The following is a 27,776-nucleotide window of genomic DNA, read 5'->3' as shown; positions in this document are numbered from 1 at the left end:
TTAGTATGGATAGTTGCATCATCAGTAAAATAATGTTATATTAAATTTTATATATAACTACTCGGAAGTTCAAAATTTATCATTCCTATAAAAGAACCTTTTATGTAGATGATTCTGTATGATTCTGTATCTGTTTCAAAAGTGCTTCTAGAAGAAGTCTAATTGAATAAATAAATGTTTGAGTTTGTATGGAAGGAGAAGATAAACACAATCTTATTTTTAATATATTTATTCGTGAAAAAATAGAGAACATAATTTCGAGAGATATAATGTAGGGACTATAAATATTATGCGGCTACACTTTAAGTGTTTAACGTGTTATGAAATAAAATATAAAGGATACAGGATATGAACTAAAACAATATTTACAAACGTGTCTATAACTACTGCTGGTAAGATAGGCTGAATGATTATTATTTATTATGAATGGCAAGGCGAAAAGATTATTCGATTAAAATTAACCATAACGATTACATATAAAGTAAACGATGATTCTTAAATTGGATTAACGATTATGTTATTTAACAACCATAAGCAACATATACATAATAGTTAGTCTCTTATATCAAATGCAAATGGCATACCGACTATATTGCTCAAAAAATAATATGCCGATAATTTTTCCCCTTCCCAAAAATCATGATTTAACATGGATTTAACCCAACACTTCACACTATCGGAATGGCACGCCATTTTACATTAGAAATACTTAATGTATCATATTATTATGCCTTAATAACATAGGTACTTATAAATTATTATTTTTATCTTTCCGGACTAGTATTTTTAACAATAAATAAACATGTTAATCAAAATTCAAGTACAGTCTTCAGATCATTAAACTACGTTTTACGTAAAATGTATGTTTGAAAATAGTATTTACAGTGAAAACCTAGCAAAGAGAATAATAAAACTTAAACTATGTTTTTCGAGTGATCACAACTTGCAATGTAAGTGAGGATTATGAATAGCTTTTTTCTCGTAAACTTAACAATGTATAAATGTAAGTAACATCAAGCTTCAGTCGATATAGGGTTTTTTAATACTAAGACTACTTGTCCAGCGGGTAGGGCCTTGAGGGCCGCCCACGCTTGAGTACGAGTGAAGCCTTCAAAGGACTGTCCTCCTGCAGAGAGAAGCTCAGCTCCAACTATAACACGACCACTCTGTGCCGCGGCTCCACCTGAAACGTTTAGGTTGCATTTTTAATTGAAATCATAACCTGTAATTAATAATTAAAATCAATGGGAACTCGATAAACATATTTTCTTTGAAAATATTATCAAATTGTCACTTTCTACACAGTTTACTAACAATACATCTACTTTTGTTACGCTATAAGCATAATAAGGCTCGAAGGAACTATCGAAAAATCGAAAAGATAGAGCCTCTGTGCAAGTTTCAACAATTTTTAATAAAATAATATTGCATGGACTAAATAACAGGATTTGATCCTAACTTTCGGGAACGTTGATTTGTGCATTAATATAGTTACCTGCAAATAACTTTTTGATGGTAAGTGCACGATCTCCATTGGGTGAATCTCGGCCACCATCAAGACCAAATCCTAAGCCAGCGCCACCTCCCGCCTTCTCCAAAACAACTGTCACAACCGATCCAGATGCTTTATTATCACCCTTATGTGCTTTATTTAGATCTTGGGGACCCTTCGACTCCGCTATAAAGAAAATAAAATAAATATTAACTTGATGTAAACATAGGTGCGAAATACTTTACACGAAAGGATTGTCATCAATGCGGATCAGCATCGGTTTTACTTATTTGACGGTAGATGGCTATGGATGTTGCATATACCTAAAATATAAATGTTACGTAAAAGAAGTTACACCGCAAATTAGTAGTACCAAGTAGTACAAAGGATGCATTATCTATTTTAATGTCTATGCTTTGCTTTATTTGATTTGACACAATACTAACTGTATTAGTTAAATAAATTTTACTTAAAAGATAATTCCTTTTCTCGTATCTGTTCGATATTGTCCGTAGTGTTTTTTTACAAATGTTAAGTAAATTGTTTAATACTCATTATCTTCTAATCAGAAAAACGATAAGTATTAAGCACGCGAAAATTAACGTGCCTAGTCTCATTCAGACTACAAAATTTTGTTAACATACCATTTTCAGAGCCACATTCCATGAAACTGCCTTGGGTTTCGTTTTCAATTTCAATTACAACTTCAGGCCGTTGTTCCTGTAATATAATTTTCTTTATAAATATAATACATAGATTTATTACTTGTTTAGATAAATGTCTTGACAGTGGACTGGTAACAATAGGCAAAGCCTATAATTATGCGGAAAATTCAGATGAGATGTTGTACATATTTACAAGTATATTATATTATATAATAATATTATAGTATGTTCATTGACATAATTACCTTTAAAATTGAAACAGACTGGGCGTGTGTAAGTCCAGTAGTAGAGCAACCATTAATGCTCCTAACTTTAGTTCCTTTTTCAATGCCTGCTTTGGCTGCTATACTATCGGACAATACTCGATGTACCTAAAAATCAAGTTTTATTTATCATTCTCATAATTCAAAATCAAATTAATTTAAGTATTCAATTTCTTGTAACGAAATTATAACTCACCGTAACATCTTTTGCCTCACAATCAATACCTCCAGCTAAAATAAGTCCTACACCTGTTCCATTTCCTTTTTTAAGGTGGTAAATTTGCGTTTTGACATTTGTACTACTTTTAGTGTTATCATTGGTTTTATCTTTAGGTGTCTGTGAAGTATTGTTATTATTAACAATAAAAACATTATTTCTTGATCTAGCAGTCACAGCATCATCTGGCATCTTTTGTGATTTAAACTCATTATTATTGTTTTCCTCGTTTCTCCATTTTCCAGAAATTACATTATGCTTGGAAGTTTGCTTAATATTTTCTGAACTTATTCTTTTATTATTGTTAGTATTATAATCATCTAAACCAGCTTTATTAATTTCGTTCATTATTTTGTCTTTAATAACATATGGTACCTCTTCGTTTTTATCTGTTTCAAGTGGGATACTGTTTTGTTTGTTTTTGTTACTGGTTGATGAATTACGCTTCAATCTTGTATTTTTAAATTCCGATTTTCGCTGCCGAATAGTTATTTCACTGTCAGAGTCAGAGTCACTTTCAACAATTACCTTGTTACGTCGTCTGGTTTCGCCTTTATTAGTTATTGCACTCACTGTAGACGGGAGCGTAGAAAGGCGTTCAGACGTTTTATGAACAGGACTGGGTGATCTGTCATGTGACTCATGAGAGAATTTAGTTTCAATAACAGGTGACTTTAGAGTTAAATCTCTACCACTTCGGCATTTTGCAGAAGCAAGTATATTGCGTCGATTTATAGTATCCACGTTGTATGTTTTTGAAACTCGTCTCTTATCTGAGTCAGCTACAGAACTTTCTAATGAGCTACAGCTTGCTTGAGAGCCTGATGTAGCTGCTGATCCAGCAGATGAACTGAGAGATACATTCGTATCGGATGACACTGAACGGCACACTTTTCTTTTAATGAATTCATTGTTTTTATCGATATTTATAGGTTTTGCTAAAAATTCTGACTTGGAATGTAGGTAAGTTGCATAGTGTGAAATTCTTGGAGACATATGGGAACTATCAGATTCCACGTTGTCCAAGTTATGCATAGGTGACGATGCTGAAGAACGATAACTGGATTGTGTAGAACTCATCGCAGAATCATTGTCACTATCGACAACTTCAGTAGCTGTACAAATTTTGACTTCGACATTTTTAAAATCCTGCGTATGATTGAAACCATTCCTACTGAATTGTTTATATTGAGGTGAATAATTAAATAGGGTAGCTCTAGCCAAATCTGATGTAGTTCTTTGGGGTTTTTGGGCGGAATGTAAAGCACTGCTTTTATTGATTGTTTCAACCTTTTCGGCAAACTTTCGTTCAGGTGTTGATTCCTTTGACAAACAAGATGGCGTGTAAACTTGTAAAGATTTCCTTTTGAATGCAGGTGAATATTTGGGAATATTGTTTGGCAAAAAATTAGTTTTCCATTTATTTTCGTTAAAAGTAGATGGCTTAGAATTCTTAACAATTGTATCGTTTTTAATTTCTGGCTTAGAATATTTTTGAAGAAATGTCTTTGAAAGATTATCTTGTACTTTTATTTCAGGTAAATCAACTATGGGAGATTGCATTTCAGGTATGGCCAGGCCTCGAAGTTTTGACATCGATTTCTTTCTTTGTTCTATTAAATACTCTAAATTGGATTTATGTGATCCTGTACTAGTCGTACTGTCTTCACTAATACTGCGGCTGTGGAACCCAGGTCGAGAGTATAACGCTTCTGAAGTTAAAGTTGTCGTGCTTCCATAAAATAATGGCTTGTGTAAATCTGATTGATTACTTAATTTGTTAGATTTCATTTCAGTTTTAGAAATTTCCACACCTCCCAGCACTTCCGGCCTTTCAGAATGTATTTTGTATATGCATGGACTTTCATCAAGGTTGTCTTGTGATTTCGTCAATCGTCTATCTAAGGAAGATATTTCGGAATAGTTTTTAGCATACGGCGTAACACTTTTTCTAAGAGTTGAATGGCTTCTTACTGGAAGAGTGCCACACTTATCTAAGCGATCTGAAGACATTGCATGGTCGGATGAAAACATCGCAATTTTGTCCTTAACGCTAGCTTCGCTTCTCGCATCTTGCGTTCTCAACGTGTAGGAGAACCGTGGACGAGTGCCAGGCCAGCCTGCGGGTATACGAGGTGGTAATCTAGTTGGCAGATCGGGTGTCTTCTCAATTGCATCTGAAGGCGTTTCGACACCATCGGGCGGTTGGCGTGGACAAGTTGGTACTGGTGTCTCATCGTTTGAAAGACTTTTGTCTTCAGCATCACTTCTGCTGACACGATCTGAAAATAATAAATTAAATAACGTATAATAAAATCATTTAGAACTGGTGTAGCCACGGAGAAGTAGACGCTAAAAAACTACAGCCTATTAAAAGTAATCCTACCGGTTTTCAACATGTCAACGCATCATAAAAACTTTGATCACGGCTTTATATATTATAAACATCGTGTTTCGAGATTTAAGTATAATTATTGCAGTTCTTTGTGGTGATAAATATATATCGATATTTATTGTGTAGTCATCAAGGGTCCTTGACTCGGTAATATTTACGCAAGTTATGTCAATATTGGAAACGTTGAGACTACATGATTCACCGTTCTATTACAGCAGCTGACCATTGACTAATCTATCTCTTGATGTGTCTTTGATTTCGTCACTGAATTTAATGAAAAAAATCAATAAAATAAATAAAATCACATTAATATGTCATCACAATACAAAGTTAGTTAACTGCTAGCTCTCGTAAATTGTATTTTAAGTGATAAAAATAACGTTTAACAAGCACGTTAGCAATACCTTCTTTTTCTTCTTCAATTTGATGTAGACATCGCGAATGTCGAATTTTAAGAACTGTATAAGTCTTGGTGTGGAGCACGAGCAACTTTTGGGTGTACATAATATAAAAATAATATAAATTTGAAACGAGACTTCGTAAAAAATACTTTCTTGAAGATGTTATTATTCTTGTAATTTAACGTAAACTGTAGGCCTTTGTATCGATATGGCACACTTTGAAATATTTGCACAAGTGTTTATATTGAATTTGCTTTTGTTCTCATATAATTATTTTATCCATTTTCAAGTAGGCAATCACAAATATACTTACTTATACATAAAGACATTGAACTGATTTGTACAGTTGCAGATCTGCACTACGTGTTACTTTGAATATGAATTTTGTATGATACATATATACACCTACATTAGCTTCCTACATTTTATAAAATATAAAAATTAAGTTCTTGGATCTATAGTCATATTGTATCAAATCAAACTTGGTTTAAGTAAATATGTCAGTTACAGAAAAGACTCGTATATAAATAATAATATAATAAAGAACAATAAAGAAAATAATTTGAAAACGGAAATGTAAAACCATTACTTTGCATTTATGCATAATACTAAGGAATGCTTCAATTCTTTTTACTTTTTCGTCAGGTAGTGCAGTCAGATATAAAGTTATAACAAATAATACCTACGTTCAAAAAAATAATACCAAGTAATTCAGTTTTCAAAGAATTCACACTTATGAGTAATATTTCGCATTGATGCAAGGCTACAACTTATGACTATTTGGGAAAATATGTCTTTTTTAATTTAAAAATATATTAACATTTTTTGGGTATAATTCCCTACAGATACCAAATTAATGATTTAAAATATTATTATTTTTAAGCAATCAAAGTAATTTCATACCCTTCTTACTTTGAGAATTTCTAAAATATTTAAAACAGATAGCAAAGAAGAAAGAATATTGTTCAAGATTTTTTATTTTTTATTGTGTAATAAATTAAGCTCGCATTTACTACAAAAATATCAACATAAAGACTAACATTTTGCAACTACCGTATTCGTTTTATTTAAAAAATATACCAACCAAGTAGAGACATAGAGCGCCTCGGTAGCCTCCTTGTATCCAGCATTGTGTAACTTTTAATAAGCTCCCGAGTTAAAGTAATTTGCATCAATTCATAACACTGCACTTTCGTTTATGAAACCAGTTTTTGATTGCGTTCATTCACAAAACATTTACTTTCTTCGCTTTGGGAAAAACTTACGAAAACAATGGCAACGAGCAAAAAAAAAGAAAGGATCTTAAACCTGATATTCCACAGTCAGGCGAGGAAGATCAAAAATGGAATGCGGAACACTTCCATTTCAGGCCGAAATAACAGTTATTTAAGATAGGGCTGTGCAGTGTGCGTGCTGCGCGTGTGCACCCACAAAGACTCATGAGCGGCGTGCGCGGTGCCGCCGCGGCCGAGCGCGATGCACTAAGTCGCCGGTTCGCCACGGACTTGCAGAAATTTGCAGCGTCGCCGCCCTTGACGGGGGCGTTGCTCCGGACCAGGGACGGACACCGCGCTGCGCACGCGACTCCCCCGCACCCTTCACCGGCCACATCGAACTTGCAGGACCGCACCACCTACAGGATCGTTTTCCACTAGGACTCGCTACGTATAAACATAACCACGGACACTAACTAAATTCGCAAAAACAACAAATACCACTCATAACGAAGGTTGAATTATATTTAAAACACGTCTCAAAAATATTTATTTACTCCGCTCCTACGGCTGTACGTTGATGCAATGTACTGGTCAAGACATCTTTGTTGTTCTAGTTCAAGCTCGGCAACTATACCTGTGCTTAGATCACTAAATCTTTGGCTATTTTTAGAGGAAGGCGTTGGAGGGCGGCGACCGAGCGCGCTCACAGACGGCGCTCGCGCACTACAGATGTCAGGGTCGCGGCGCCCCTTGCTATGCTCTACTTCCGTTTATATGTTTTTATGTGTGTATAAGAGCTTTGATCGCCAACTTTTACTTACGTACATGCTTTTAAAATATTAACCGTACGTTTTACGTAATGAAACATGATATGATATAAAATGGCTCTACATTTAATAAATTCAATTAAATTTTTAATTTAAATGCAATAAAATGCTTCATTTATGAGTTGGCACGGCTACAACAGGTAAGTTATTTATCCATTAAATTGAATTTGGCAAGCTTTCTTTGCAATCCTTCGCTGCAGCCTGCATACAAGTAGAGGAGGGAGCGGATAGAATGCGCAGAGATGACGTCGACGCGGTCGCGGAGGCTGGAATGCCGGAGCCCTCTCGTCCCTCGCAATCTGAACCGCTCCGACGTGTTTGCTGACTTGTTTGCACATTTTTTTACATTCTCCTCTTTTCATTAAATACTGTATACTATTTAGTTATATGTCGGCGCACATGCGACGCGTGGGAATTTATTAAATTCTTCAATGGAAGTGAAATTTAGTGAAACATAATTTAATATATGCAGCATCATATTATGCTATTATTAGCATTGACGTTATTCTCGTTGAAATGTTTATAAATTTCAACTTTATTGATAGATATTGATTGATACTTCAATAAATTAATTATTGACGTGCACAATGAACGTTCTAAATTAAGTAACGGACAAACGGCGTCTCGAATATTGAATCATCAGTTTCATCGATTATTCAAATAATAGACCAAGAACGAGACTATGAAATGGATAAGTGAAAGAAAGTTCAATCGATTTCACTTTCAAACTAAATTAACTTTCTCCAATGACATGTCTTACATAATATTCCTGAGATAAAACAAGACATAATCGCAACATTTAAATCTAAAGGTCGTCGAGTCAAAAACAAAATCTCTTTGTTTTGTATCTGACTCTTATGTAGGTAGTTAAACTACGACTAATTATCGATACAATCGCTGCATTTGAGCGGACGACTATGAAAGAGAAAAATAAACTCCATTACAAAAAGGATTTGAAAGCTCGTTTTCAAAGGAAAATAATTTGAAAGATCTACGGCTTCGATTCACATTCCATTAAACCTACAAAACAATTTAATATCAAATTTCCAAGCATGATTGTTCGCTGCACACCAACTTGCGACCCTATAACATCCGCATTAGTATTGCATATTGCAGTCAGTCCGCTCTCAAAGCTTTTTGTTGGCCTTTCAAAGAAAATTCCACGACTTCAATTTTAAATGGCAATAAGATAAGTTTATTGCGGATGACATTCCTAAATTTCTTTGCTGTAAATCTGATAATAATTAAAGCTTATGGCTGAAGAAAGATAAAGATCGAGAAGTATGTTTTAATAATTTTAATTGATATCTCGGGCGTGCAAGAACGTATTGTTGCCAGCGACAGCGAAGGTGAAAGAATTGCCAATCACTTTCAATCATAAAATGTCAGTTTGAAATTGCATTTGTGGCATGCAAAATGTTGAACAATGTATGCGGCAGGTCGCGCTCGTTACATTATTGGTCGGCCAACAGAAAACAGGAATTCAACTCGCCTTACTTTCTTCGAGATTCTTTATGTTGCTATAATGAAATAGCTGATAAAATCTTACTTAAAAAATCCTTTGTGAGATTTTTCCTTCACACTCGTGAGGTTTCACTTAAGTTGTAATTTTAATTTTTAGTTATTCCTACTTTAAACAGAATTTCGCATTATTTTATGTACAAATATTTTGTAATGTAAGTAGTAAAAATATAATATGTATACAGTAGGAACTCACCATTCCAAAAACTTTTATCGAAGGAAGACTTTCGTTTACTCGAATCGTTGTCAATGCGTGGTTTCCTGAAAAATAGAAACAATTTTTAATGACAATGTATCCTTAGCTGAATATGAAATACAAGTCATTAAACATACTTATAAATAAGATAACTTTTAAACAAACAACACGATGAAAGTGATGAAAATATACATCAGGTATATTTTACAACTGTTAAACTCTAGTAGGTACCTAAATAAGATAAACTGACTGTTTGCTTTATGAGTAACTTCGTATGCTTTAGTGGCAGATATTTTTAAAATTATATGGTACGTTATAATTGATGTATAAAATAGATTAAAAATCACTTGCTTCTCTGCCATAAGAGTCAACATATAACTAATGAAAGTAATTAAAATAGGTCTGATACGGCCTGAATAGATAGTAGAATCGTGAAGCTGAAATAAGATAACACTGCAGTGATCGTTATCATCCATTAGCAATATTAAAAAGTATTGTTTCTTGCATTTTACTACAAAGAAACACTACACTACAAAGAAACGCCAAGCGAACTGTTTAAACTTTAACAATTATCTACTTTCTTTATTGCTAGAGAAACATTCATAATTGTATACTTATTTGTTGTTTGTTTGTAATCTTAATCCATCACGAGTTTAGCGGTGTGTAGAGATTTAAAGCAATTGACTGTAAGTGACCAATTTATGTAATAGCGACGATTAGCGACTCACGAGGTTTCCGCATCCCCTCATTTATAATTATTGTTAATACCACTACTAATACCGACACTATAATTAAAAATATAATACATACTCATTCAGAGATGTATATGATTATTCTATTTTTTATTTATTAAAAAAAACGATCTTTAACATAATTCTCAATGTATCGTAAGAAAGGAATTAATAGTAATTGTGAATTGCTTGTTTATGTTGGAGAAAGAGTAAATGCGGCACGTGCGGCCAATAATTTGTTATCATCACGTATTTACTAGGAATCTTGAGCGGTGTCTTCGTATTTCATAATATTTATGATTTATGACTCATATTCCATATCTGAATACATTATTGTACCACTTATCGAAATGTTCAATAAATTTAAATATGTATCATAAATCAATACAGCTTTAGTGAAATCTTCAATCTATTATATAACAATATTTGAGTAAAATATATTAAGTATGTACTTAGTTGTTTTCTATCTGATAATAAAATAATTTATTTGCACTAATTGAAAGCTTTCTGTTTTCAATGTTGAATAAGACATAATTATTTTTCATTCACAGAATCACTTTGCAAAAAGTTTTGAAATCATTAATTCTGACAAATATCAAACGGGTATGTTAATTAAAAAGCCACAAAATTGAATGTAAATAACATCGAATCAAGACGCAAGCTGCTATCTACAAAATGTCAGGGTCCATCGCAAATTCTCAGAGAACAGATTCAAAATGCCAGCAATCCACAACGAAGACGAAATACCTTACCACATATTTGAAATACTTGTATAATATTGCTTCCATATCGTGTTCAATGGAACAATTAAGGAACAAAAAACCTCGCGAAAAAAGCTCTCGCTTAGTGAAATATTTACGTAGACCGTACCGTATGTTGCTAACCAACGATATATAATTAGGTAAAACTTTCTTTATTCATAAAATTTAAATTATATGTATGTACGTATACTGGTATAATAACATGTTAAGTATAATATGGGTAACAATCATAAACCGCTCCATTTTATTCCTAACACAGCACCTATATTTGGCTTGTAGAAATTGACATCAATTATTATGGTATTATGCCCGTTCTTATACGATAAAATCCGTATCAAGTATGAAATAGCCAGTGAGTCGCGAAAGTATGGTCGAGCTTGAGCGTGGCCTAACCTAGGTTAACCGCATCGTGATCCCTCCCCTCCCGGCTCCCCTGTGCTTGCGCAGCCGCATACCTCTCGCTTACCGGAAAACCTTCACGACTCTTTTACAGACAATATTGGATCGTAAATATAGATCTCAGTCAAGATTAAACACATATATGGCAATAAGTTTTAAAATTGCTTGTGTTTATTTAATACGACAATAAGAATTTACAGCTTTTGAGATTTTTTCCTTTGTTTGTTCAATGTTAAATGCACTTCATCATTGAAATTGACATTTGACATTTACTATATAAAAGAAAGAAACAATATTGTATTTCATTACGGTTCATATGACTACCTACCTACTTCTAAATAAAGTGCAAAACTTGTATTCAGTCCAAGTTTAATCAACACTTGTGAGAATGCTTTTCTTAAATAGTTATTACTCTCATTTAGTGCGCTAAACAATTTTCTTTCTTCGTTTAAAGGCCTCTTTGCTTTGCTTCTAAAGCTCAAAACGAGTCGAGAGATATTAACACGCGTTTCTTCACACGGTCTGTATTTTCTTGAAGTAAATTTTTCTTCATAAGAGATTCTTCCTAAGTATTGACATAACCGAATTAATCCATAGACAATTAAAAATATAGAAGAGTAGTACGACGTGGGTGTAAAAAAAATAGCGGAGATTTTAGTTACCTTATCTTCAATTTAGATCAAGGTTAACAAGTTTGTATGAATAATTTTATGAAAATCAACAGTATTTTGTGTAAATTAATTTGTTATTATGGTGCGAAATTGCGTTTTTACTGGTATATAATTTTACGTTATGTTGAGGTCGGTATACTCGTATATAATTAAGTGTGTACGTAATACGGCGAGATGAGAAAGATGCGGTTTTTCGCTAAACCGTTATTTTATAATTAAACCCAAATATGTAGATATCTTTGCTGATATTTTACATAGGTTCATCATTCATATTTCATATAAAACGTTTTGTTCTAATAAACTAATAACTTATAAAATTTATTGTAGTGTGGGTGTTGGTGTTTAAATACGACCCACGGAAATTATAACACATAATGTAAAACTGTCTATTTAATACCTACTTAACAAATTTCTGATTTGGTCAAAAGTGATTTAAATTCTATGCGAACATTGTGTTTTATTGTCTTTATAATTTATTATTAAGAATTTATTATTGTGTAACTCCAAATAAAATTTGAAATGAATGAAAGCATTTGTGATGTTTTCGTACCCAGTAAATTTATGCTATAGGTGGCCGATAACCTAATCATCTCATCAGTTGTATAGAGAGCAACGTCCTCGTATTTTATTGGAATATATTTAAAAAGTCTGGCCAGTTTTAATATAGGTAGCTCAATTTAGAATGAATCATTAAGTAGCTTTAGAAACATTTCATATGCATACAACGATAATTACTGTAAATTCAGCAGACAAACAAGCTCTAAACTATGATGCCTCGCTTCTTCCAAAATATTAGTATGCATAAAACGTTTATCGCTTGATATCGGAATTGTATACCTACCTAATATTATTATCTCTGAATTATAAAACACTTAAGGACAAACCAGTATCCACAATCCAGTTCATGTAGATCACATTGAGCTTTGCAACCTTCCCTTTTAGTCTACGTAGTTATAAATAAACAACTAGTTGCCTTGTTTTTTCTGTGTGTTTATCTTTTCTTATGCATTTGGTTCTCATGGATATCTTTAGACCATCTTCATACATAATGCAATCCATACATAATATACTGTATTTTGGTCCCTACTCTCCGTGGTTTCAACTATGACCGCACGGAAATGTCCTTTATTGCAGTTAGATAGAGCAGCTTTCTATTTGCGAAACAATTTTCATAAATATGATAATTCAATATAAATACATTAGTGTATTATTGAATACAACTTTACAATCGAATAATTTAGACCCTTTTTGTAATCGGTCAAAAAAAACTAGCTCAAGAATAACCTTATAATTGCAAAAGTTCTTTCTTAATTTGCAGTCTAACGAAACTTTAAAACTAATTATCAGGAAGAAATTTGTGTTCGTTTAACTGTTGAATAACGCAATGCTTGAGGAACTTTATAAGTTATGTAACATTTGTGCAGAACCTTGCATCACAATTGTGAATTGAATCTACTGAGTAAATTAAATAATATAACGAATTATATTTATTTAGAAAACTTTCAACGAGCTTAGTTAAAATCAAGATAGTTTTATAGAACGTAATAATATAATAATTGACTAAATATGTAAGAAACCAAATTTTAATGTTGTTTAAATACTGCCGATTCTTACATAATGCATGATTATCAGTCAACTGTCGATATATTTTGTGCAACGCTCTACATAAAGTACTACTATGCATAATAATTGGGTTTCGTACGCGTTTGAAAACAATCAAAGTATGAGGCATACCTTTAATTCATATTTAGAAAACCTTGCGTTAAATGTTTTCGAATGTGCTTCTTACACGAACAGATTGGATTCGTTTCAAATTACGTTGATGTTAGAGTTATTAAGTATCTAAGTATATAAAGCTTAGGAGTTTTGTTGTTATTTTTTTTAGGACCGAAAATTATTTTTTGAGATAGATAAACCATTTGTCGAACTCTACATGCTCAAAATCACGCTTCAAATAAGAGATCAGCAGCGATATCTAAAGCGATATATGTATTATAAAGGCGAAAGTTTGTATTGTTACTCTTTCACGTAAAAACTACTGAATGGATTTGAATGAAACTTTATCACAATATAGCTTATACATCAGAATAACACATAGGATAGGTTTTATCCCGGAAATCCCACGGGAACGGGAACTAAGCGGGTTTTCCTTTGAAAACGGAGGCGAAGCCGCGGGCGGAAATCTAATATATTTTATAAATGAGGAAAAAAAGCATTTTTCGTAAAATCAATGCTGGTGAAACCGCGGAGCACAGTAATAATAACACGGTAGACGTACATACACCATATTGGCTGTGATATTGGTCGCCAAGAAGGCTGTCTGAACTATGTGTTCTGACCTTATATAGACAGGATTTAAAAGTTATAGTCAGCTCTATATCAGAACTTCAAAGAAACTTCTGATTGAAATAGAAAATACTTTGAGTGAAACTCTAATACGAAAGTAAATTAAATCAGACACAGTAGTAAATTAAGTTCATTTTAATGAAATGTTTATAAATGATATAAATTTAAATTTATCTTTTTTTAAAGTGAGGCTCTCGTGAAACTTTCTTTTCAAAGTAGGTGTTTTTATGTGATTTTAAATGTTATTTGTATTGCATCTGCACGTTAGCACTTATCAAGCTCGTTAATTTATTCAAATATGTTTATCATTATTTGTTAAAAGTGTATCAATAAAAGAATAACGCAATAAGGTACAAATTACAGCGATAGCCTCGTACCGTTAGCGGGACACTTCTCGGAATCTCATTGGACTTCATTACCTATAAGCCTGAAGGTTCACCGCAAAAAATATATGCAGTCCCACACTACACATCATTGGCCGACAACGTACTGTTATATTCTCGTTATCTCGTATAAATACTCGCCATTTGCTGATATATTGCGCTCAAACGACACTTTATAAGCCTTCGTATTAATTTCATAAAAATTTTCTCACACGACTTTGTAGCTTTAAAGTAACTGCCATTTCTAATACTACTTGGTTAAGAAAACATGTTTGATCTGCAAAAAGATATTCATATTATACTTGATATGCAATATAAACTATTAATATTATAGCAGGATATAGAAAAATGTTATTTCGACAATTTTATTCGCTAAATTGGTACTCGAGCAATTTCATATTCAAAATAGTCCGACAACGGATAGTATTGCTAATCAATATTTACAGCACATTTTGCAAGTGTTTTACGCAAACAGATACTTATTCAGTAACCAGCATTTGTAAATTAAAGTATTTTATCGACAAATCTTCGCAATAATTGTAACGATAAGAACAAGCATAAAAACAATATATATATTTTAATAATATCCTTACTTCAATTGTTTACAACGTATTGAAGTAACTGTATATTTTTCAAGAAGAGGTTTACGTCATTTAGAGGCACCTAATAAGCATTAACATTAAAAAGTAAATATTTGAGTTCACTTACTTTAAATGTGCAAATAGCTAAATGGACTTTCATAAGCGGGACATCAAACAAATAAGAATAATGGAGCACGCGTGTAAACAGGGCCGCTTCGAACAGTTGTCACCACACCTCGGCTCGGGCGACATAACATATTATATTATTTCCTACACTTATGAGCCTACAACATATGTTAAATATACAAGATCAAGGCACAACGCACCGCTTCCGCTTCTTACATGTGGAATTCCTAACTTTGAAACGCGTACACTGGTTTGCGGATACGTAGCCGCATTACTGCAATTTCGCAAGCTTTCCCAGTTATTGTATTTAATTACTCGTCTGGGCATTAAACTCGTCGAAGCATCTGTCGACTTTCATCATCTTATTTAAATTGCTCGTGAGTAAACATAAACCTAATTGAAGCGTGGGTGTTAAAATGTTAGTAGAATATCGTAAGTAATCGATAGTATCATTGTGATCGATGTGCCCGATTTAAACACGGGAGAAAGTACGACGTTGCGTGCATAAATTTAATAACAGTATTAGATGTATTGGATGTCAGAGACAAGGTCCACGAGATGCAGGGCCAATCGACGCAGACACATCAGTACCGTTATTCCGGCTCCACATAGCGCCGACAAGGCGTCATGATCAAACCACTTAGTCAGAGATTATCTTCAAATCATGTCGGATAATATTTACTATCAATTGTGGGACACTTGGCTATTATATTCAAAACTATGATAATTGATTTACGGGACATTAGCGTGCTATGTACTTATTAATGTATAGTTAGATTGACTTAATGTCTGGTTGATGTTTCGTTATTAACTTATCAGTAAAACATAAATTAAGTTTCATTAACCTTTTTAAAATAATGTATTTTGTTACAAAATAGAATATCACTCATATTTATTATATTTGTTCTCTGCAAAACATACACGTAAATCTCTTTAATAAGCTAAGCAAATAATGTTATCCATTGCAAAATATGATATGCAAATGAAACCGCATACCATCTTCTTTGCACAAACATTTCCTTATCAGCAAAACTCGTAAGTAGCATGCAACTAGTTCAATGACCGTCGTTGTATAGTTGAGAATTTACAATTGATCACAACAACCTGCCCCTTGTCCTAGAAATACAGACTTGTGTCAGCGGATTCTTGGCAAACCTTCGCAATACCGGAGCGTTCCACACGCTGACAGAATACGCCAATAATATTGAAAGTAACGTCTACTAGAATAAAGATATGCGAGCTGTGACCTCGAAAGGCAAAGCGTTGTCTTAAATGACTTGCATTAAAAACAAAAACCCTGCCACAAAATTATTGTAATTTATGCTAGAATGCTATGAATTGTTTTGAGCCACTCCCAAATATCTGGGTACTGCATAGGCGTCGCTAACGATCAATTATGGACATTAAACTTATCAATTACTAAATGATGGCTTTAAAGTTTAAACGCTATCGTAATGCCCCATATTCCTCACGTTTTCTCTTTCAAATTCGAGAATGTGGGTCACAATCACGATGCGGACGTTACTTGATTATCTCGAACATGAATGTAGTACCAATGTACCACCAATTTACGCAGAACACTTGAAAGGCAAAATTAAATTATTGCAATATATGGTATGGAGAAAATGCTATACTAAAAAGCTGTAAAAATTATCTGTTATAAAGGTGCATTACTCTTCATAATTACATAGTTCGGTATATTATTTAAAAGCACTTTAACAGTATGTCGCTTTACTCTCACAATCCGGAATTCAGAAAGCACTTTTACTATTGATATTATGCGTGTTCATTTACTTCACCTATGTTGTACATAAAACTTTTATAAACAATGTTTTCATCTGACAGAGCAGATGGACGAAACATAACAAAAATTTAAATGTTAACGATTTATTCGCTAAAATCTTCATTAAAACGTTGAGCGAAGGACTCTTATTTTGACGGATATGGTGTTGATTGTCAGTAGGTGTTATCCAACGTATAATCGTTATTTTGTTATACCTACAACTTCATTTATTAAAAATTCTCAAAAAATTTAATTCCTTGAGAATTTGGAAGAGGTTTTTCTTCTGATTGATTATAATACATTTTATGGGTGTTCCTTTACGTTAAATTTAACTAAAGATTATAAAATATTAATTATGTAGTATGCACACATACTTACATATATTATAAAGGTGTTATGAGTATAACCGTAATTTAACGTCTTAACTGTATTATATTATCAAAATATATAATTGAAAGTAGGCTATTACATAGCCACCGCAACCGTATCAACTACATATGAACTGTTATTCGGTGGGTGTAGTGGCAATTAGAAATGTTGAGTATCGACCACTATTTGACTATAGCCGTTCAACGACTCTATACAGCGCCTAAAAAGCTCCATACAAGCTACACTTCAAGTTTATTAAAAACGATTTATTGCAAAACTTGATTAACAATTCGTATACATCTCGCTAATGATGGAAAAGCCAATTGAGTTGATTAAATTTGATTCGATACACTGTCCAAACATTATACATATAACAAATCCACTCATATTTCAACTTTGCGTGCGACCTGATTAGATTGTACTAGATCAGCGTAACATTCCATTGAAGTAATTAACATGTATTTAATTAGTTCGAGATATTTTAAATAATATACCTAAATCTGTGGCCGTATTACTTACATACGCTTACCTACACTGCATGCTATAAACACGGCACCTAATTTAAATTTTATTTAAATTTATTTTCTAGAAACGAAAATATTTATTTTGCGGCTATCTGAAATTAAGAAAGTTTTAAACCTAAAATAGATGAGTAGAATTCTTTCAAAAGTTCCGCATATTAAAATATGTAATATAAATTCACTGTGGGTATATAATGATTCCGGCATAAATGCAGTTTAATTTGCATTACAATTTTAGTCCGATAATCTATTGCAATTTGAGTTAATACTGCAAAAAGTAGCAGGTGTACTCAATTTTCAATAGACAGGTGGAAGTAAAAAATTCAAACGTCTACTTAACTATATATGGTAATCGTAAAGTACTTTTACAAATTATTTCATCCTATTAAAGTTTGCGAACTTATAAGTTATAAGTAAAGACTTAATTTGTTGTCTTACAAACTGGGATACTATTGCTAAAATTTTGACATTGCGTTTCAAAACAGCTCTATATTCACCTCACATAACAAAGACACATACATTATACGCTTTTGTCATACTCCTTGTTCTTTGTTTAAGTATGTATTTTGTATTATTCTAATACCGCAAATACCATTTACAGTTATTCTCTACGAGGACCGTTTGTCTCGTCAATAAATCATTCATATTTCAGTGAGCACATCTCGTTCGAAGCTCACAAAACCAGCCAGGTTTCTATTACAGTTACTTTATCCCTAAGATTTCTTGTGTTTCTCCCAGAGGCGTGCAGGTCGCAGCGGTCAGATGTCAATCATCTTCGAAGATTCACAATAGAAATCAAAACATACCAGACTGACCTGCAACTAACGGTTTCTATAGAGATGCTATCGGTTTTAATGCAATCAATTTTGTTTATTCACATTTCGCATTTCAACTAATATGCGTGCAGTGCCGTGTTTACATAATGGAATTTTGCTATACCTTAATTGATAACAACTCATCGAAACCGCTTTACAGACCGATTGTATTTTCAAATAGATGAGGGGGAAAACATCTATTGTGGAACGAAGTTCCTTATCGCGCGTTGCGAAATAGGGCTAGACGGAATTAATACCAAAAGAAGTAACGACAGTTTTTGCGATATTTTTATATCATGTGTAAATAAATATTTGTATTACATTTACATTATGTTGCTTAATTCGTTTTTGATGTAATTTTCAACCATGAACATTGAACACTAGCACACAGCAGTTTGGGTATAAATTGAATTTCGTGTATGTTCTCAGGCTGTTATCGAAACGTAACTACACTCAGAGAGGCTGGTGTTCAATAGCAGTATATGTACAACAATACTGATGCTATTATCTTTGCAAAGGGGTTCTATTCACGAGTTTAAAGCTCGTGATATCGGCATAGTTCGTTTCTATGTACACTGTCTATACATGTCGGTGGGCACACAATGGCTGGGTGCACAAGGCTGCTTGTATTTTCAGGGTGAGCGGTGAGGGGCTAGGGGTGCAGTTGGCCGTTACCACCCGCCTTTGCCACCCGCCATTGTACTAGTTTGTATGAAAATACAGAAAACTTTCCATGTGTGTCACCATTCCAAATAAAATATTCTTTTCTTTCTTTATCTGCTGTTCCTATGCAACTAGTAAAAGTATTGTTTGCGTAGAAATATATGAAAACACGACGTAACTCGTAACCGTATAGAGTTCTTTCTCGCTAGCGCTTTGTTACCGAGATTGTAATTTAAGATCATTACGTCTATAAGTATTCGTCCCAGATATGACCTCATGAAACGTTTTCGATGGCTGTAGTTCCGGTTAGTTTTATCAAAATTGTCTAGTCTAGATTTGTTTTAAAATAAATCTATTAAATTGTTGAACTTCGCTAATACTATAAAATCAATCTATACTTATACAATCAAGTTTTAAATGATTCTAATATAGCACGTTGTGAAATGCAAAAAGAAAAATTTGATTCAAATCCATAACAGGAAAACAAAAATCAGTTGTCAGTTATTGGCCTACTGTATTTGTGATACCTCTGTTTAGTTTTGAAATATTATCTCGTAGTAATCAACGAGTTGTCGTTAATCGACGTTTCAATTGCTAACGATTAGTTCTCGAGTGAAAATGTACTTTCTTCAGCTGGTAGCGGTTAAACAAGATTAGTAGAAAACTTTTTCCAATTTGTCTAGATTTTATACAACTTTATATTATTTACAACCTTTTCACTAATATTTATATATAGTTTCAATAAGGTTTATACTTGGTTTAAATTTCTTAGTTTTTAAGAATTTAAAAGGTAGCTAATTTTCTAAAATTACATTACCTATACCTATTCGTCTCTGTCGGTTTTAATGAGAAACGGCGTTTGACGTGTGACTTATATTGCAGTAAATTAACACATGAATAGGTCACCATATTTAACGTCTAATGAGGAAGCGAGACCAATAACGGATACGACAGAACAAATCTCTTGACCGCATATTATTTACACTGGAATGTTGCCTGCCTATTGTTTACTCAAATACCAAATGTCATGGTTTACTTAGGAAACTATTGGTATTTATTAATTTTCTTGTGGAATGTTGATGGAATATTTTACTTAGCACACGTAAAATATGAACGTGTCTAATTGCTACAACTTATGTTAAAGCTTTGCACTATACAAGGTGTCCCACTATTGGTATACTAAGCGCGAAAGGACTTGTAGTTTTGCATACACTGATCACGTAAAAAATACTTAAACAACTAAATTACGTCAAAAATTGTTTGCTAAATTTTTCCTGAAAATCCATGTTTTCTTCTCTAGCTTCGCGCAGCCGCTTCGCTAATGTGAGCATTTTGTCTATAAAAACATAATCTTAAACGATAGCTCACGTGTTGGTGGCAAAGTTGGGCGGGTTCGGGGTTGCTCGTAATGGATGTACACATAGAGTTTTAAGAATTCATCTATTTGAAAAAAAAAATGCGTCTGGAATTTAATAAGTATTTTTTTCGAACTCAGCGTATGCAAAACTATAACCTCCTTTGAGCTTAGTATACCAATAGCGGGACATCCTGTATATTGAAGCGTTACAAACGAATGGTGTAACAATAAATACTTACGCATTGTCGGTGACGTCGCAGGATTCGTCCAATTCACCTATGGTATCTAAAGATGCTCCTGAGCCATCTTCTCTGTTCTCGACTGGGGGCGGTGGTGGTGCTGTTGTCGGCCGGATACAGACTGGTGCCTCATTACTGCTTTCTACGAATTGGCTCTTAGGCACGAAATCAATTAAACGAGGAAGAATCTCCGGCACAGAGCTTTCTTCCGCCTTTTCAATGGTCTTATTATTCATCTCTGCTTCAGAACGTTGTAGCCAAGTTTCAATGCAAGTTTTTTTCGTGGCTGTCAAAAGCTGGTCGATAATCGGCGTCGAAGATGGTTCTGGGATAGGAATAGGTCTCCGTTTTCTTTCGCTAGCAGAACGTTCAACTTTCGTATTTCTCGGCATGGGTTTTGGTTTTTCTTGTACAATTTCTTGGTTATTGTTTGTCGTGTCTTTTAATGTGGATTTAGGTGCAGCATTTTCATCTACGGTGTTATTATTTTTATCACTTTGAGGCATTTTATTAGGGATTGAAGTTATATCTTTAGAAACTACTGCATTCGATAGTACGATGTTTTTATTTTTCGGTTCTTGTATTAATGTAAATTTTTCAAATTTTTTATCACTGGCCTCTATCTTTTGTTCTTTATTTTTTTTATTTGCCAAGTCTTTCAATAAATTGTTGTCAATATTTTCGATACTATTCAACACCTTCTGGATATCAATCGATTTTTGTTGCATTATGGGCGTGGATGGTATACTATTTTCCACTGAATTTGCCATGGACCCTAATCTATCAATGACTGTAGATATTGAACTACCAGTGTCGTCAGATTCCGCATCAGCCATAGCGAGGCAACGTTCCCATTCATTGGATAATAAGTCAATGTAGACTTCCGCTTCTGGTGGAATCGCCTTTCCATCTGAGAGACGTCGAACTAAACGACGAACCTCTTCAGGTGATCCCTTTTTAAGACAAGCAAGGCTTTCTTTATTTTGACGAAATAAATGACTGTCAAAAGAGGATTTCCGTGATAGCTTTATTCCTGCAGTTGTAGAATTTTGATTATTTACTGAACTTTCCATTTTTGTTTGTTTGTCCATGCTTATGAAGGTATTTTGCTCACCAACAGTTTGCAGAGTTGATTTGTCTTTAAATGAATTTTTCTTTCCTAATTTTCTAGGAGGAACCGGTGGTGGTAGAGTCGTAGGCCTCGTTATTTCGTTTTGTAGGCTACTTCTATCTAACTCTTTTTCCCCGATAGTGATTTTGTCCATTTTATCTTCTGATTCAAAATGTCTTACTAACAGTGTTAATTTTTCATCTGAATCTTTAAGTCTTCGCACACAATCTATTCTGGTTAAATCAGAAACGGAGACTCCATCTATGGCCAATATTTCGTCACCGGGAATTAATTTTCCCCATGGGGCACTTGCTTTTGCTGCTGGACTATCGTCTGCACATGACTGAACTAGTAACCTTCTGACTTTCTCAGAAGCAGCTGATCCACCCTCAAATTTAAGGCCAAGACCGAGTCTCGCCCCACGTGGCCTCTGTACGATTATTTCGGCCGCACCACTGGCCGCCCCGACAGTAAGAACAGTTACAAAACTTGGGTCCCGAACCGCAGGCTTGGTGTCGCCCACCGGTACTATAGTAATAAACTCCTCTACAACTGCGCCTGTCTCCATGCCGCGTACAACGCGCCGCAACCTTTTTTAGGCACGGCACTCAGGACCGGATCTGTAGAAAAATAACATTTTCATTAGGTAAAATCTAATTCTGATGTAAAGTGGCATATAATAAATAACGAAACGTAAGTCATATGTCAAATTGCGCAAGGTTATTATTATCTTTTGCGGTTACTAAGTATATTATGCTTTGAATGTTTTGTTAGTAGTTCTGTACCTACATGCAAGTACATTGCTCATCATTTCCAAATTCTCATTAACTTCCGTTTCGAACATCACGAAATAAGTATACTTGCATTGTTTTTACTTTCTTTTTTTCTTTATTACCTCTTTTAATTATATGTATGTTTTTATTGTATAAGATTTTATGTTAGATAATAATTAATTTTAATTGTAATGAACAACCTGTTCAGATGGTAATGCATTAAGTGCATTACACGTTACAGTGTTAATTCAAAACAGTCTTGTACGGAAATTGTAAACAATATTTTAGACTAACTAAAATCCTACTTCCCACTCGCTATTAAGAAAACTTTCGTCGATCGATATGAAAGTATTACGAGCGTGTTTGAGAACGCAAACAGTCACATCATTGGATGACAGAGATGTGGGTCACTGGTATTGAAGCCAATACCAGATGCGGTTTGCCAGGTTTGTGGAGATCGAGATATTAACATGGCGTCAAGGGCTGCGTAAGTATTTGTCCAAGAAATATTGTCGTACTTTCATCAATTCGTATTCAGTTTATTTTAAATCCAAGCTAACAAAGTATTTATTTATAGTACTTATACAAAATATCAAATTTGGAAAAAAAATATCATTTCTTGATTTGAGCTAACGTTACGGAAAAACAAATGATGTAACTAACCTTAAATTAAAAAAAAATATTTAAATAAACGAACTAGTAACTGCACTAATTATTAATTAGAAACCATAACTGTTAGCACTATTACTAATCTATTCCCTGGAGGATGTTAATGTTCTCGGTCATCATTTAAAAACAATTCACGTAAAGGAGTATTGCACTTCTCAAACGACCTCGGCATGTATTCGCCAAAATGAGAACGTTGAATCACAGTTTTCGTTACACGTGATGTTACTGAATAAACAAAGAAAAAAAGGTTTTTCCTTGGGTTATTTTGCATTATTGCATCTCCTGACTTATTGAATGGATTTCAAATTGTGTATTGATAACAGGAAATTACAGCTAGATAATATGTCTACTGCTCTAAACATATTAAGTCCATCGCACATTAAACAGACACTTTTTATATGTTATCAATAATTTGACACTGTTTTATCTTTAGTTTGCATATATTCAAATATATTTCACACGCTCCTAACAAACACCGTTATGTTGTAAAACATTATTGTACATCATATACATCAACACTGATAATAACATTAAGGTTTATGAATATTCATACCGATTATATAGCGCTTGATTTGTATTGTTCATCTGAGAAATATGATAGTTTCACAGTTTGTGAATATCTGGGCTAGGTAGCTCAGTTTTTTATGTGAAGGTTACAAATTACGTCTGCAAACATTAAGGCAAACATGCGTATTCTTATTTCTATCAATGAAATTAAGCCAATACATTACTTTAAATAAGGCATATACGAAGAGCAATACATTAAATACCTATTTACAATTAAAGCGCGATACTTAAACAAAAGCAAACCTATAATTTGCGGATATTGTACAATATAGTATGAAGTATGCTAATTAACCATTAACATGTCTAATTTACATTAACATTTATTTGCATATTCATTGTTAGTATTGCCATTAATCGGAAATCAATATTTTTCTTAGTGGTCATAACTGTACCGACCCACCTACTTTTGTGAAATTTAAGACCCGTTCAAAGTAGGTAACTACAGACACTAATATGTCTAGATTAGTATTCACAATTCTATAGATACTGTTTATCGTACGATGATTGATTGTGGATTAATTCATTTGTTGAATCGTTTTATTTATTTCAACTTTTAACATCATGTAGGTGTAGGTACCTTTTGTCATCAGATCTCCAATTCATTAACAATATTATATTCAATATGTATACATTTAAAATGTGTTATTCGCAATCGTGTTTTTTATGGCTTTACTAGTTACTACCCACTTTTTAAATACATATAATGCAAAACTTGACCTTTCGGTTTTCTTCAATAGTACCTAGATGAGATATGATTACCACACAGACCATTACAAAAATAATTCTAAAGGTTTATTACACTTTTGAGGCTATAATTGAATACTTCATTTGCATAATCAATTTTCATTAAAGGCCAATGATGTGCTTTAAAATAAATGTAAGCTAAAATACGATAAATAGATCTTGAGCGTAAGGTCAATCTACTTTCACATCTCCTTCAAAATTTAATAAGTTTCAAGTGTTTTACATGCGACTCGCGAAAACATTACAACATCCGTTATTATGTAAAAATATAATATTTTCTAAACATTTTGCAATTTATTGGTATTAGCTTTCGAAGCTGTGACTCCATCGGCACGCGACATTTACATAGCGGATCGGCAGGTTGGCTCGTTAAAGCCGCACCAAGCTACAATTATTTGGTTTAATATTCATAAATACCTGAGCATAGAAATAAGTCTATGTGCATTTTCCATTATATGTAATCTGAATAATAATATAGTACCTACACAGAATACATACTACGCAATCAAAAAACAACTAACCTAACCAATCGAAAATATTTCTAGGACTTTAAAGTTTGCACATAATTAATATTGGTAGAAATAGATAAATCATTGCTTAAACGGCTTTAATTCGTAATAAATTATTATTATTATAAATTATTATATTAATTATACATTCGTATACACCTACTGATCTAGTCTAATAATATTCTCTATTAATGCTAATTTTTTCTCCTAGCACGATATTTTGAAAAATTTTATTCTGGCCATATTCAAAATCTATTAATATTGCATCCATTTTTAGTTTAAAAGCATTAATTCATTTCGATTTCTTTAAAAATTATAAAAAGATGAACGCTATTTCGAATGTTTTTGTACAAATTTATTTTCCGCCTTTCCAAAGTCCATCTACATCTATCAATCATTCGAAATGGGAAAATGAAATTGGAATGGAATTAAGAAAATTATGAATCTAATTTCAGAACAGAGGCATTTGTTCCAGTTATGATTTGCCTTATGACAACAATAAGAATTTTAAGAATGTAATGAGAATGGTCAAACAGTAGAGTGGGCGTCTTTCGCATGACATCAGATATTCGCTACGGTCACGTCGCAAAACTAAACGAAGAGGTTAACATCCTATCGAGTCTCACTAGCTCAAAGCAGATATTTTAAACTCAATAACATTCTCTTTTAAATTGGTTATAGATAACTATATACTTTTGATAAAAATTAACTTGGTTTGGATTTAAAAAAAATATATTATTATAGGATTATTGGGTTAATATTAAATATTATATTATGATCTTTATAGGTGGGGCAGATAGACTAGTGTTTATATTGATTGTGTAATTAACACTTAATTGTATAACTGATTGCATCAAAATTCAAAAGTCCATAGAGATGTGAGTGTGTAGTGTTAAGCTATATTGTAGTAACCGTTCGACCTTTATTCTAACTTATAAAATTGAAAATAGAAAAAAAAAGGTTAAGTGTGAAATAACTCATAAATGCTCAACTAATATTAAAATAAACTATACGGAATTAATAACGCAATATTTTATTGAGAATTAAACATCATAACTAGTAACTACACGAAAGTTTATTATAGTCAAAATCGTTTCTAACAAAAACCAAAATATTTAAATAGTAAATAAATATAATAATGAATACCTACTGCGAATATTATGAAATTAGAAACTATAATTATTATTTATTATGATCTTATATTACTATAATATTTAATGCTATTACTTAGTAGTAAATATTTTGTATGAGAAGTAAGTACATGATAGAGATTATACAACATAATATAAAAATAATAACAAGACGCTCAGATACACCGAGCTTATGTAAATCGAATATTAATGAACGATGATTTCATCCTATGAGATTCATAGTGTTATCTGCGGATTTATATTGCAAATATATGTTAATAATAATTTACTGTTACGTTAGCAATCAATATATACGATTATAACTTCCGCGACGCAAAACAGGTTCACTAAAATTCCATAAGGTTTCTCCTAAAACATATATAAACATTTATTCAGAAATATTCCAATAAATAAAGGCTTTTATAATATTTAAAAATCAAAACTTGATCTATATCTGCAAGTTGATTAATCAATATAGACAATGCTAGTATCACAACATAATTAATAAACAATTGTCGTCAATTGTCAAAGTAAATAACGAGATACTTAAAATAAATGCTAAAAACAGCAAGGGCGGGCAATAAAGAAAACTCACGCCTGAACGAGTGAAAAACACGATTCAGGGAGCTACGCAGGCCACGCGGCTTAACCGGGATGCCCGGGAACGTAGCGACCGGTACCTCACGACCGCCCCGAAACTCATTAAGCGCACGCGGTGTTCACTTCGATCCAACCCCGCATCCCGTACGGAGCTCCTCCGTGTTTACCTATCCTATCCTATTAACTTATTCTAGTTTGTTTTCACTCACCACAATAATATTTGTGTTACACGTAAGTCACTCGTAGTGAGTTCGATCACTACTCAAACATTTTAGCTTCCGAGCTCGCGATACGAAAATGGTAATAAAAGTTAGATGAATGCAACGGTGCGGTTCGGCGTGTCGCGCACGGGGAACGCGGGCGGGCGTCGCGACTTCGGCGGCACAGAGCGGCGTATGCGTGCGCGCTGGCGGTGGGGCCGACCGGTCGCAACCGGGCCGCGCTCTCACCGGCCGGAGCGCCCTGCTACTATGTACTACAATCGCACTTGACACGGTCCCGTCGCAAAGAAAGTTTCACCGTTCTATGTCACCTATTCTCAGTATTGAAAATCAGGACTCGGATTACTCTCCTATTCAAACAGATATATCGTTTCGACTGACGACTATTCGCTAGGAGAAGCCAGTCCACACTCTAATTAGATTAGATTATTCCATAATTCTTACCTACTTGGCTTCGTAGGTCACAATGTTGTCTTTCCAAGCAGACGTTATAAGTGCGTAAGTCTAAACGTC

The 27,776-nt window shown here is 33.4% G+C and overlaps 1 protein-coding gene across 1 annotated transcript; it reads right to left on the bottom strand.

Moving 5' to 3' along the window:
• Positions 1–213: 213 nt before the first annotated feature.
• Positions 214–27,271, bottom strand: bbg (PDZ domain-containing protein big bang). Its single transcript, XM_090102882.1, has 8 exons — positions 27,252–27,271; positions 20,940–22,670; positions 9,195–9,259; positions 2,617–4,919; positions 2,403–2,528; positions 2,137–2,212; positions 1,496–1,678; positions 214–1,183 (listed from the first exon to the last, which is right to left on the bottom strand). Exons 2-8 carry the CDS (start codon positions 22,616–22,618, stop codon positions 1,014–1,016), a joined length of 4,602 nt encoding a protein of 1,533 aa, XP_089959008.1. The 5' UTR covers positions 22,619–22,670; positions 27,252–27,271; the 3' UTR covers positions 214–1,013.
• Between the last annotated feature and the right edge of the window lie 505 nt (positions 27,272–27,776).

Source organism: Colias eurytheme, chromosome 6, assembly GCF_061535395.1.
Source record: "Colias eurytheme isolate Ceu_HAF_F1 chromosome 6, ilColEury1 Martin Lab GWU primary, whole genome shotgun sequence".
Taxonomy (NCBI): Eukaryota; Metazoa; Arthropoda; class Insecta; order Lepidoptera; family Pieridae; genus Colias; species Colias eurytheme.
This window is presented reverse-complemented; position numbering and strand designations above follow the sequence as displayed.